Source organism: Panulirus ornatus, chromosome 16 (assembly GCF_036320965.1).
Source record: "Panulirus ornatus isolate Po-2019 chromosome 16, ASM3632096v1, whole genome shotgun sequence".
In the NCBI taxonomy this organism is placed as follows: domain Eukaryota; kingdom Metazoa; phylum Arthropoda; class Malacostraca; order Decapoda; family Palinuridae; genus Panulirus; species Panulirus ornatus.
In genome coordinates this window covers 5116474-5129725 of record NC_092239.1, presented here as the reverse complement: position 1 = coordinate 5129725, position 13252 = coordinate 5116474, and the positions used below count along the sequence as shown (strand labels likewise).

Genomic DNA, 13252 nt, shown 5'->3' with positions numbered 1-13252 from the left:
GCCGACCATTCAGTCTGATTCTATGGGCCATTGTTGCCATCCCATTCAGCGAACTCACTGTTGGAGAGAACGGTGCCAAGGAAGCCACAGTCTACCAACACTGACACGAGCGATTGTTTCCACGTCCCTCTTTGAAGAGGAGGGTGCTGGGTGATAACGCTGCCTGGGATTTCCGTCGACGGCTGGCAAGGTCCTAGAGAGAGAGAAAAAAAGAAGAGATCATGTAGAGTTACACTTGATGAGCTGGGTGCGTTTGGCGCTGAGGACCGCCAATACAAATGACTTTCCTAAGGCGCAGATGAGACGCTGTTGTGGATGGTGACAGGAACTACAACTTTGGAATTCTTCTCCTCATGTTTACCAAACTTCGCGAAGGCCGGCGGCGTCTTGCTTTGTCGTAATGTTGAGATGTGATCGCTGGTGTTACGATTGGGTGCGAATAGCCTTGATGTTGTGTGGGGAGAGGTGTGTGTGTGTGTGTGTGTGTGTGTGTGTGTGTGGTGGCGGATTTCAACGTATGGTAAACGTGTGTTAGACGTCGTGGTGTGTGGAGGGTGGGTGCCCATACTCAGGACCAGGTATGTCCATCTTAGGCGGTGAGTGATGTCCTCCACTCCAGCCAGCATCCCCGACACCAGAGCTCCGGCACAGGTGGGTGTGGCAGGTGTCGGTGCTGCATACTAAGGTAAGAAAAGGCAAAAACAATATATTAACAGTCTCACGATTTATTCATTTTTTTTCCTCCCCAGTGAGTCGCAGTTCTCTTGTAAATGTCTCTTGTTATTGACGAAGGAGTCAGCGCTTTCCCTTCGCATCTCATTTTATTGCGTCAGTTACTTTCCTTCTCTCATAAACAAAGTGTTTCGGGGGAATACTGTCAGGTCGGTTACATATCAAACATACGAGACTCAGAATTGGTACAGAGTACACACACACACACACACACACACACACAAACAAACAAACAACACAAAACACACATTTCATGAGTAATGTCTGCTGTATAATGACCATCCCATTAACGGTGGAGTGCAACAGAATTTCCTGCGAAATGGAAGGATTTTATTGTGGAAAATGGATCACGACTGAGGAAGTGTGTCTGGCACCTATATCATCTTTACTCGAAGAAGATAGATAAGGCGTTGATATGGGATGGTTGACAGAATCATGGAAAATGTTAAGTTAAGTTACGTGAAAGTAGAGAGACTACACTTGTAGAAATCAAGAGAACCCAAGTAAACGTTGCCTGACTTCCCACAGTGGCCGAGATCTAAAGCATGAAGAACACCAACACAATGTTGATAGTTTCCACCATCAGCGTAGTAGAGGGAGATACAGTTGAACATGACCTCCTCGTTCAGTTTGACTTAGACGTACCACACAATGGTGCAAGTGAAAGTGGCTTGCTCTCCTCTTGGAGGTGCAGTATGCGTAGTCTCTCTCTCTCTCTCTCTCTCTCTCTCTCTCTCTCTCTCTCTCTCTCTCTCTCTCCCCTCTCTCTCCACTATATTCACTAGAACCAACGAGAGGGCCAGCACCAACCAGACCCCCACTGCAACACCCACCCTGTTCACCCCTCAAATCATTCTTACGTGTGGATGGTAAACTTTGCTAGGCATTAACAGAAGACACCCTATGAGGTAAAGATAATTTCCAATCTCTTTTTCATTATTTCTTTGAGACCTACCTGAAGACTGGAGTAGACCAGACTCCATTCTTCATATGGTGAACTACATCACACAGTCACTAAGGTTACAAGATAGAACAGAACGTAGGTTATTGAATGACTAATTGACACTGAAGACCTTAGAATGATCTGATGTTCTCTTCCCTTTCCTATTTTCTCCCTTCTGCTTCCCTATTCTCTTCCCTTCCTCTTCTTCTTCCTCCCCCTCCTCCTCCTTCAATTGCTTCCCTAACCCTCATCTGATCATGGATCTCCCAAACACCTCTCCTCTCCTCTCTCTCTCCCTCCTCCTCACCCCATAATAAACCCTTCCCGAAGCTCCCCTCCCCCCAGCTTGGAACAACCCGTCGTCTCTCCAGTCAACAATCAGAGTTATTCATAGCTTCACCTCCACCCACCTGGACCTGGACCTGGTCCTAGAAGACCTTGAAGCTCCTCGTTTCGTTTGACCTCTCCTCCTGACCTCTTCTGCTAGTCGTGAGTGCTCATTGGCTGGCTATACTAGGGGAAGGGGTTGCAGGCTTATATGACTCTCTTATTTCCCACCATTTTACTTGATCGTCTTTTGTTCTCTCCCTCAGGAGTGGAATTTACCGTCCGGTGTCCCGACGCTGGGTGCAGGAGAGAGGAGACCAGACCTGACCTGATCCTCCTCGAGGTGCCGATCTTGAATCTCCGGCAACATGGTGGCGTCCAGCATGACCCCACCTGCCATCTCAGAAGCACCGAAGGTGGAGGAGGAGACGACAGGTACCTCTCTCTCTCTCTCTGTCTCTGTCTCTCTCTCTCTCTCTCTCTCTGTCTCACTGGGTACGAAGGGCAGGTGGATGATGGTCTTGTCCCCCAAGCGGTTGGCCATGGTCGCTCATCTCAGCGGGAAGACGGTGGGACAAGTCACAACTCCGCCCTGGGTGTGTGTGTGTGTGTCTGCTCTGGCCACACCATACCTGGCTGGGGGGGATTTGTGGTGGTGATCATCTCGGCTTCCTGATGATTCGAAACACAATCACAGATGACTCCGAATATTAAATCTATTCGTGACGGATCATTTGGATGATCCGATTGCCAGTCTTGCGGGAGAGAGAGAGAGAGAGAGAGAGAGAGAGAGAGAGAGAGAGAGAGAGATTCAGAGAGAGAGAGAGAGAGAGAGCTTTTTTTTGTATGATTTTGTATGACTTACTATGATTTTGAGCTCTAAGAATAATCCTAACATTACCTTACACTGTACAAATCCATTCCAGTACTTTGAGAGAGCAGCTATACTCATTCTCTACATCACATTATAGATTGAATGAACCAATTCCTTGCATCTTAACCCCTTGTCAATACCTCCGTCTTAACGGTAAAGCTGCGAGATATGTATATTCTAAAGTTAAGAACCTGAGGTAGAAAGACACGACCCTTGGGGGTGACCCCCTCAGACTCGGCTCCTGTCCCACAGGGCGACACCTGGATCGCGTCGGGACGAGCGCTAGGTGGGGGCTCATCATGACGTTGATCAACCTCGTCTACGCCGACATCATGGTAGCCAGGCAACTGCCTCCCGACCCTCGACAGGACTCGTGGCTCATGATGCGTTCTCCGCTACCCACGTACCTCATCTCCCTCTGTTACGTCCTCGGTGTCACCCACGTCGGACCCTGGTTCATGGGGAGCAGGAAGCCCCTCGTGGGCCTCAGGCCTCTCATGGTCGCGTACAACACCTTTCAAGTGGTGTTCTCCGCCTGGCTGTTGTATGAGGTGAGTCTACGTGAGGTGGTGGTGCTGCTATTGTTGTTGTCTTTAGAAAACTCTTACCATCTTCGCGACGTCGCATTGGTCGATCTTTGATCCGCCATTCGTCCAGCCACTGCTGCATTGTCTCTATGTCTCTCTCTCTCTCTCGGTAGTTATTCTACAGCCCTGGTTATACACCCCTACCGCCCAGCATAGTTGTGGCTTTCTTTAAGACCAGAGCAGACGGTTTACAACCAGAACACCATGGACGTCATATGTAAAAGCTTCAACTGTTACGTTACTGAATTAATGTACTCTTGTCCTCCAGAGCCACTATAGATAAAAGACTCGTCTTCATTGCTATCGGTACTAGTTTTGTGGTTGCTGAATGTCACAACTTTAACCTGAACACTCACTCTGTACTTCCTCCCCTGGCACAGATCGGTATGGGAGGATGGTTCACCGGCTACAACCTCCTGTGTCAGTCGTGTGACTTCACGAGGGACGCAAAAGCTCTCAGGGTAGGTTAGATCCAGCCAGCCAACCAGCCCTCACTCCCTTCACGTTCTTGAGGAAGAAAAAGAAAACGAAAAATCAAAAGTGTGATACCTCATACTCTGAGGTTTTCTATTATACATATTGCATATATAACACTAATAAGTATATAGATTGAAGATACTTTAATGTATATATGCATTGAAGATGCTCTTGTGTGTTCGGTAACAACGTAATGTAAATAAAACTATAACATTCCTCGCCTCCAGATGCTACACGCTTCCTACTGGTACTACCTCTCCAAGTTTGTGGATTTCCTGGACACCGTGAGTACCCATATCCTCAGCTGTAGCTTGTAGAATACATCTTCCCTTCACGTGAGTCTTGTAGTTGCCATGTCGTCTATCTCTTAATGTTGTCGCCTCGTAGAGGTCTACTCTGTTGATATATATATATATATATATATATATATATATATATATATATATATATATTCCTATGAGTCCACGGGGAAAATGAAACACGATAAGTTCCCAAGTGCACTTTCGTGTAATAATCACATCATCAGGGGAGACACAAGAGAGAAATATAAGTCAGTTGATATACATCGAAGAGACAACAAAGTGATCTTAGTTAAGTATTGGAAATACCTGTGTTATATAGTGTTCAGGATGTTCTTCTGTTCTGGCAGGTGTTCTTCGTGTTGACCAAAAAGTATGAACATATTTCGCCACTTCATGTTGTCCATCACTCGCTCATGCCCGTCAACATGTGGTACGGCGTCCGTTACCAGCCAGGTGAGTGTGGCGTGGTGGTGTGTGTGTGTGTGGCGTGGTGGTGTGTGTGTGTGGCGTGGTGGTGTGTGTGTGTGTGGCGTGGTGGTGTGTGTGTGGCGCGGTGGTGAGTGTGGCTTGGTGGTGAGTGTGGCATGGGAGTGAGTGTGACGTGGTGGCGTGTGTGTCGCGGTGGTGAGCGTGGCGCGGTGGTGAGTGTGGCGTGGTGGTGTGTGTGTGGCGTGGTGGTGTGCGTGTGGCGCGGTGGTGAGTGTGTGGCGCGGTGGTGAGTGTGGCGCGGTGGTGAGTGTGGCGTGGGAGTGAGTGTGACGTGGTGGCGTGTGTGTGTCGTGGTGGTGAGCGTGGCGAGGTGGTGAGTGTGGCGCGGTGGTGAGTGTTGCTTGTTGGTGAGTGTGGCGCGGTGGTGAGTATGTCGTGGTGGTGAGTGCGACGTGGTGGTGAGTGTGGCGCGGTGGCGATTGTGGCGCGGTGGTAAATGTAGCGTGGTGGTGAGGGTGGCGCATTGGTATGCGTGTGGTGTAGAGGCTGAGCGTGTTGTGGTATGTAATGTCTACTGATGATAAATGTTTGTATTATATAGAGTTTTACACTGTTGTTGCCCCGTCTTCTTTAACCTTGTAAATAATTGTTTCATGCTCTATAACCTCATGCAGACACACACACACACCACACACACACACACACACACACACACACACACACACACACACCACACACACACACACACACACACACACAAACACATAAGGTGTGTGTATTATAATAATAATGATAACTAATGACAATAATGATAATAATGATAGTAATAATAATAATAATAATAATAATAATAATGATAATAATGATCATAATGATAACATTGATGACAATAATAGCAGTAATAATAATGATAATGATAGTAATGATAATAATAATAATAATAATAATAATAATAATAATAATAATAATAGTGATAATGCACAATCTATTGAATTTCCAGCAGCCAGAGAATGTGTCCACAGATAAATGATACGCAAGACTGGGATTATCATCGAAATGAGAGACATGCTAAAGAGAGAGAGTGTGATATGATACATGAAGAGGTTCACAGTGGATGGGATGGGGTTGAGATATTCACGTAGCGATCTGCAACTGTTCGAGGTGGTCTCGATGCTACTGTGGTGTCGAACTGCAGCTTAGGGGACGAGGGATCTCCACACGGCAGGAGTTGACGGCGGCGAGAGGATCAGTGTGTGTGTGTGGAGCGCACCTGGTGAAATGGTATATGGCTGGAAGATGATCTCGCTTGCTCTTTTCTGCATGCTTTCCAAGCAGCCGCCTATCATGTGTGGTGTGGTCGATGAGGAGGAAGTACCAGGAGGCAGTTTAGGAAGAACAACAACTCAGGCGCAGAGGGGTCTTAGTCCGTAGTGCTCCGAGTGTCGACACACAACGCAGAGACATTGGCTGGAAGATATGATGGTGCTGTGGATTTCCTACTTGCTTGAGATGCTCTCCACGAGGATGCCTAGAGGCGTGGTGGAGTAACCCCCTGCCTACAGAGAGGAGGAGGAGGAGGGCCTGGACCTACTGGGGCACTAGGGCGGTGATGGGTAGGTGGGAGGTGCTGGTGCTGTAAACAAACCTGATATGAAGCCGTGTTACGGTCTTGGTGAGTTGGTAGCTACGCTGTTGGCTGAGGCCGTGTTACGGTCTTGGTGAGTTGGTAGCTGCGCTGTTGGCTGAGGCCGTGTTACGGTCTTGGTGAGTTGGTAGCTGCGCTGTTGGCTGAGGCCGTGTTACGATCTTGGTGAGTTGGTAGCTACGCTGTTGGCTGAGGCCGTGTTATGATCTAGGTGAGTTGGTAGCTGCGCTGTTGGCGATAGTCCAGCTCTGTTAAGGCTGTTATGCAAGTGCAGTCAAGTCGGGAGAGCCATTGCGAAAGGTGATGACTAGTGGTGGTAGAAGGACCGTCGACATATCCTCATACCCCCGTCGAGCGCGTAGAGTGTACTCACCTTAGAGTATGCCAATGCCTATGTTTGATTAACGCCCTGCGCAGTATGGGAGAGAGAGAGAGAGAGAGAGAGAGAGAGAGAGAGAGAGAGAGAGAGAGAGAGAGAGCGCGACTGTTGACTGATTAATTTTTTCTTTCTTTCTTCACGTTTGTTAAGACGACACGGGTAGCTGAGTGTCCTGATAATGACTGTCGTATGTACGCTACACACACACACACACACACACACACACACACACACCTACAGACTCACACATCCTAAGCCTATGTATGTCAGGTACGTGTATATGTTTACGAGTGGTAACTGAATTGCTCTCTCTCTCTCTCTCTCTCTCTCTCTCTCTCTCTCTCTCTCTCTCTCTCTCTCTCTCTCACAGGAGAGAGAGAGAAAAAAATGTCTCGTCGATGGTACACGTACGTAGGTGTGTCTGTCTCTGTCTATGTGTCTGTCTCCTTGTCCTTTCCTCTCTGTGTCTCTGTGTCTTTCCCCCAGACACAGTTTCCTAAGGATGAACTTGGAGAGACACACACGCCCCCACGACACGACCCACCACACCCCATCCCCTCAGACAGACCTGAGGCCACACTTGTTCAAGAACTGCAGATGTGTTTCGATCGTATTCCCTCCAGGATCAAGCTCTTCCGTGAAATCCGGAGTAAAAGGAGAAAACTCGTTCGGTCCATGCTCGTTCGGTCCATGTTAGGCCAGAGAGATAAAAAGCAAGGTCATTGAGTCTGAGAATATTCACAATCTTTTTGAAAACTTCCTGACTACCTGGTTAACTGCCAGTATCTAGAGGTTAACAACACTGCTAGCAGGTGGGTATGTTGCTCAAGACAAAAACTAAAACCAAAAAAAAAAAAAAACCCAAATATCGTCATCGTCTTAATCAGAAAAGGAGTAAAGTCTTCGGTGTAATATAGAACGTTTCAGGTGACCGTAATCACCTTGATTTCTTCATATCTTCATTTCTTCCTTTCTTTTCCACCGATTCCAGCAAGTTGTTTCCTGTGATTTTCTTTTTGAAAGATAGAGTTAGTCGGTCGGTACTTCAGGAGTGGCTGATAACATTGTACTCGTTGCCTCTCCTGTAATTCCGGGACCTTTGGAAAATACGGAATTCGTCTATCATTCCTTAAACGTCAACTTGATATCTTTCCATCGCTTCGTGTTAGGGTTCGAGTAGCCTTTGAAACTAAAGTTCAGGTACCTCAAAAGGATTCTAGGACAGCTAGCGAAGGACACCAGCCTTCGCAGTAGATCAGAACTGCTCAAAGTAGAATTTCCATCACGTTCTTTAATATTCCAACCACACCAACTGTTGTGTGTATAACTCTCACATGATTTTTGCGACGTAATTTGCCAATTAAACTTTTTTCTAGAGGGGAAAATTCCTGATCTTTCGTCTGCTGTCTGTCTACATTAGACAGTCTGCTATGTTTCAGGGCAAGACGGAGGAGATCTGTTTCATTCACACTCCCGAGCGACGGTCAGTGAAGAATGCACTTGGCTCGAACAGACGAAGCTGGTCAGGATGCTTCATAAGAGCTGATAGTATATAATACTATCAACTCAGCTAATGGTTCTTCTTCTTCTTGTGTTATTTTGTCTTTTCGACCTTCGTGTTTTGTTTTTCCTCCAGGTGGGCACAGCAGTCTTATGGGATTGCTCAACTCCTTCGTCCACGTCTTGATGTATACATACTACCTGCTGGCAGCCATGGGTCCCCGCGTTCGGCCATACCTCTGGTGGAAGAAGTACCTCACCAGCCTCCAGATGCTGCAGTTCGTCACAGTCATGCTCCACTCCGTCCAGGTGAGTCGCGGGTTGACACTGAGGCAAAAGGAGTCACGTACCTCCACTGGGAAGAATTTTGGTAAAGACTCCTCATATCGACCAAGTGTTTCATTCGCCCCTGGAGGAAATGCCACTAAGACATCTGAGGTGGTTCATCCTCCACCTCGCTATTAGCCAGAGTGGAATCAAAAAGCTTTCCATGTCATTAATTCTTTCAATCATCATCCCCTTCTCTCTCTCTCTCTCTCTCTCTCTCTCTCTCTCTCTCTCTCTCTCTCTCTCTCTCTCTCTCTCTCTCTCTCTCTCTCCAGACATCCTTATCTGTTCTTCGTGATGTTGCTGTCCTATTCCTAATCTTGTGAGATGTCTGCCATTGGAGCTTAGACCCATCGCACGGGTTTGGCTGCTGCTTCCCATAATTTTGTTTGGTGAAGACCAGCCACAGGAGGATTATCTTCAACACTTGAAGAAGGTGTTCAAGATTTCCAATTGTGGCTGGCGGCCTTGATCACTCTGGCAGTTGATAGGATCAAATCCTACATAACTGATCAACTGACGTGGCACATCCCCTAGGGTGTTTTTCACGCACCATTAGGGATTTACGAGCTTGACTCATCCCCTTATCATTTACCTGAGGTTACAGAGGCTCAGTTCTTCTTCTACTTCTTCCTCACACATCAATGACCTTTTTGTAATTTCCATGGATCAAACACGCGCGTCCGGAGGCTCACAATCTACTCATAGGTATGTCTTGCCAAATCACTCGTCAGGGTTTGATTCATCGCTTCTCACAACACCTGAATGTCAATTTCTCAACCTTCGATTTTCACCTCGCAGCCGTCTGGCTGTGGGAGGGGGGGCAACTCTGTGTTATACACCTCACGAGGAAAGCTAACTTATTCCTGCTAAAACATGAAGAATCTCCAATCCCACTTTCATCATCTTTCATCCGTACGTCTTCTCGAATGAATAACAATTTTCCTTCACGAATCTTTTACACTTTAGATATCTCGTCTTGAATATTTAATAACTAAATCTGTTCTGTATTATTCCTTTCACTTTTATAGCTTCAGATTGTATATGTTCGTTATATACGCTATATTCCTTTCTCTTTTATAGCTTCAGAGTTTATATGTTCGTTATATAAACCACAACCTCTGCAGGTACATTTGAGGAAGTTCCTCTCAGCCTCTCGTAACCATACCCGACAAGAGGCACCATGTGTCTGTGTACTTCATGTGTTCCAGTCACCTGTAGCCAACAATTTCCTCCTTCATGCTTGCTGTCCAGTCCCTACTCCCTGTACCACACCCGTCTATGGCCATTTCTCTGATGAGGTTCATTCCCTCATTCGTTCCTTTATGCCCGGAAATGTTCCTCTCATTCCTTCGTCCACTCATTCCTTCGTCGCCTGCGATTTGTATATTGCTCAAACTCCTGTTCCACTTTTATTTTACTCACTTCTTGCCTTGTTAACTTTCTCAATTTGTGTGTGTTCAGTTCTTCCTACATCCTCCAGAATTCTTTGCAGAGTTCATATGCATGTTCTCACCTTTAGCCAGAAGGAATGAAATGGGCTTTAAAAATCAACGAGGAATATTTTCCACGGTGTGTGTGTCTATGTGTGTGTGTGTGTGTGTGTGTGTGTGTGTGTGTGTGTGCGCGCGTGTGTATGGTATATTGCACCGATCTCTCCTCTCAACGCTCAAACACGATACATAACGACATAATCGTAATGCAGGCTAGTATATCTGGCGATGATAAGTACAGAGATGTTGATGACGGTGTAGCGAAGGTGGAGTTTGACTGGAGGCGGTATAGTGTGGATGTGACTTGGACCTTGAGTGATAAGATGTGACCTGGTCCTTGAGAGATAAGATGTGACCTGGTCCTTGAGTGATAAGATGTGACCTGGTCCTTGAGTGATAACTTTGTGACCTGGTCCTTGAATGATAACGCTGACGACCTTCTCCTTGAGTGATCACATATGACCTGGTCTTCCAGCTGGCTTTCAGGGAGTGTCCAGGCGTACCGCCCCAGGTCAACTGGTGGATCTGTGGCAACGCCTCCATGTTCCTCCTCCTCTTCGCCGACTTCTACCGCCAAGCCTATTCCAGCAGGAAGGCGAAACGTCATGTAAGTTTACCCCTAAATTCTATCTTTTATTTCGAGGTTTTCTTTGGTATGATTCCCACATGACTGATATCAGAGATAAGACATCTTACCAGCCTTGTGCTTCCCTCATTTTGAAACTTATATCCCCCATCATCTCTCAGTGTAATCCACTTCCCCTCACTGGGGACTTCTCTTGGTGAGTGTTCCGCTCATATGGCCAAAGCTAAGTCTTCTTTAAAACTAAACACCAAAGCTTAAGTTTTCTTTAAACCTAAACACCCAAAATTCAAGTAGATCAGAGAATTCTCCTCTTTTCTTTTATGTATTTCAGTCCAGACTTGTGGCTTGCGACATAAGTCAGCCGGTTAAGCCCCTCTTGATGATATGATCCTGTCAGCTGGACACATCTGACGTGCTTATGATCATGTTAATTTCTAAGTCACTTTTCACCGCACCCAGAACACATCATTGCTCTGGAAGACTATGCTATCACACCCTCCAGTTCTCTCTCCCCCTGCATACTAATTCATATTATGGAAATTCCCCCAACATTTTTTTCCCGAGAACTTCTGTTTCAGTGGAGGGCGATCGTCTCCGTCAGTCATACGTCGCCCCCCATATTACGTAATAAGATATTAGTCTTATCGAGTGAACAGCCACTGGCACTGAGGCTGGTGGAATCAACCTCCTGACTTCAACATCTGACACTCCCTAACGTTTCTCTCGACCCAACATTTCTCATTAGTGTCCCCTTCTATCACCTATTTCACAATGGACGAACTGATGCGAAATATTCAAGTGGTAAATATTCTCTTTTTCTATTTTCTTAGGAAAACGGGAAGCCAAGCCTCGTTTGTGGAAACGAGTCCAACGGCGTTGTCAACGGAATCTCCAACGGTACTTTTTATGGCATATCCAAAGACACGCCAAACAACGTATCGAGACGCGAGGGAGTCCACACCCGCCAACACCGTCCACAGGAGGGAGGACGTGTGTTAGGTGGCGATTCGTAGGCGTCGTGTTCGCCTGTACGAAGCGTCATTGTCCAACGGTCGACCGACTCTCCACCCAAACCTCAAACCACCTTAACTTGTCACGTGTGCAGAAACACATACCTTATACTCCTGTAAATATATATATATATATATATTTCAATTAGGCATTAGGCTATGAACATACTCTTTGCAAAGGTTATCTTCAAAGCCTGAAAAAAGGGTATAAAGATTCATTTTGGTTGGTAATTATGTAATTTGGTTGCTGATTATAATCAGACGTTAATGGCTTTAATGATTCTGACATACAGTGGACCTAAAGTCCAACTTACCAACCAACAGAATGGGGAGCAATGTGTTAGAAAACGTGTATAATGTGGTCATGTAGCAAGAGGTATGTTATACTCCAAGACGATTGAACACCATATCTGTATCTGTACATACGGGGAGGGGAATCTCATTCCTTTGTACATAATCTAATTAGCTTTAGATTACTATGTGATTCTTCAGAGTCGTACATTCTGAGGGAGACGTACAGACTTTGTACTAGTTGGGTAATATCTTTTTTTTTTCTACTTAGCAAAAGTACCCTACCAGCTCGCAAGCTTTCTAGTCCAGTATCTTGTCCTTTATAAAGGATATTCTCGCATGCCTCGATGTCTATACACATCGGAAACTAAAAGCATTGTATGAATAAAAGTAGAAGTACATCGTTATCCATCTCCATTATTTTTTCCTCCATTAAGATTGAGGAGAAGGATTCAGCACTCCATTGAAGATGTATGTAACCCCTCGATGCCCCCTCTCCGTTTATCACAGTCATCTGCACGGGGATTCCGATCCTCCTCTTGAAACAGGATGCCGCTCTGAGAACTGGGCCATGCCTCGCGTCCATACAACACCGTCGGGACCGCTGAGCCATCAAACACACCCATACTCGCCCTCACAGACAGTGGCCTCTCTCTCTTACCATACACTCTTCAGTGAGGCGCGGGACCTAACACACCTCACCTACTCTTTACCTCACGTCACCTCCCATTGGGCCATTCGCTGCCTGAAGAAATGCATATAATATGATATATATATATATATATATATATATATATATATATATATATATATATATATATATATATATATATATATACACACACACACTTAAACAGATCGTGGACGTGGGCAGCTGTGCCTGGTAACGGTTGCCTTGGTATAAAAAAAAAAAACAAGAGAAGATCATGAACTACCTGCCTCCTGGTAAACACGGAACTTAGTGCCTGGCGATCATCGCATGATCCCGGGTCTGAAGAAGGCGAGTCCCACCTCGAGAACCACTGCCAAGGTCATCTTGTCCGGGACAAGTCCAAGTGCTGCTGGTCCTTTTCCAGGTCCCTGTGGGCTGGGTGTGATGGTATGAACCCCTTCCTGGAGCGACGGGTTTCCAAGAGATGAAGAATTAAGGAAGAGAAATGTTGGATGCTTTTATTTTCAGGAGGGATGGTTCTGTGTTGAACAAGAGAACGACAGAAAATGGAGTGTTTCTTTGGGGGATAAGGGGTGCGATTCTGTAGTTCCAGTGTCAGTCAGTCAGGTGCAAATGGTAGTCCAGGAGAACAGTGACTTACTCATGTTTCAAGGGATGTTGTTCAGTCGACTGACGAC

General features: G+C 46.2%; 1 protein-coding gene across 3 annotated transcripts; it reads left to right on the top strand.

The window, feature by feature from the left end:
• Positions 1-500: 500 nt before the first annotated feature.
• On the top strand, positions 501-12309 carry LOC139754078 (very long chain fatty acid elongase 7-like). 3 transcript variants are annotated; one of them, XM_071671127.1, is made up of 9 exons: positions 501-578; positions 2269-2437; positions 3129-3427; positions 3844-3924; positions 4168-4224; positions 4590-4695; positions 8332-8504; positions 10491-10622; positions 11432-12309. In XM_071671127.1, exons 2-9 carry the CDS (start codon positions 2371-2373, stop codon positions 11612-11614), a joined length of 1098 nt encoding a protein of 365 aa, XP_071527228.1. In that variant the 5' UTR covers positions 501-578; positions 2269-2370; the 3' UTR covers positions 11615-12309. The 3 variants fall into 3 exon arrangements, with proteins under 3 accessions (XP_071527228.1, XP_071527226.1, XP_071527225.1); XM_071671125.1 differs by having other exon boundaries at positions 514-685; XM_071671124.1 differs by having other exon boundaries at positions 519-651.
• Positions 12310-13252: the final 943 nt, after the last annotated feature.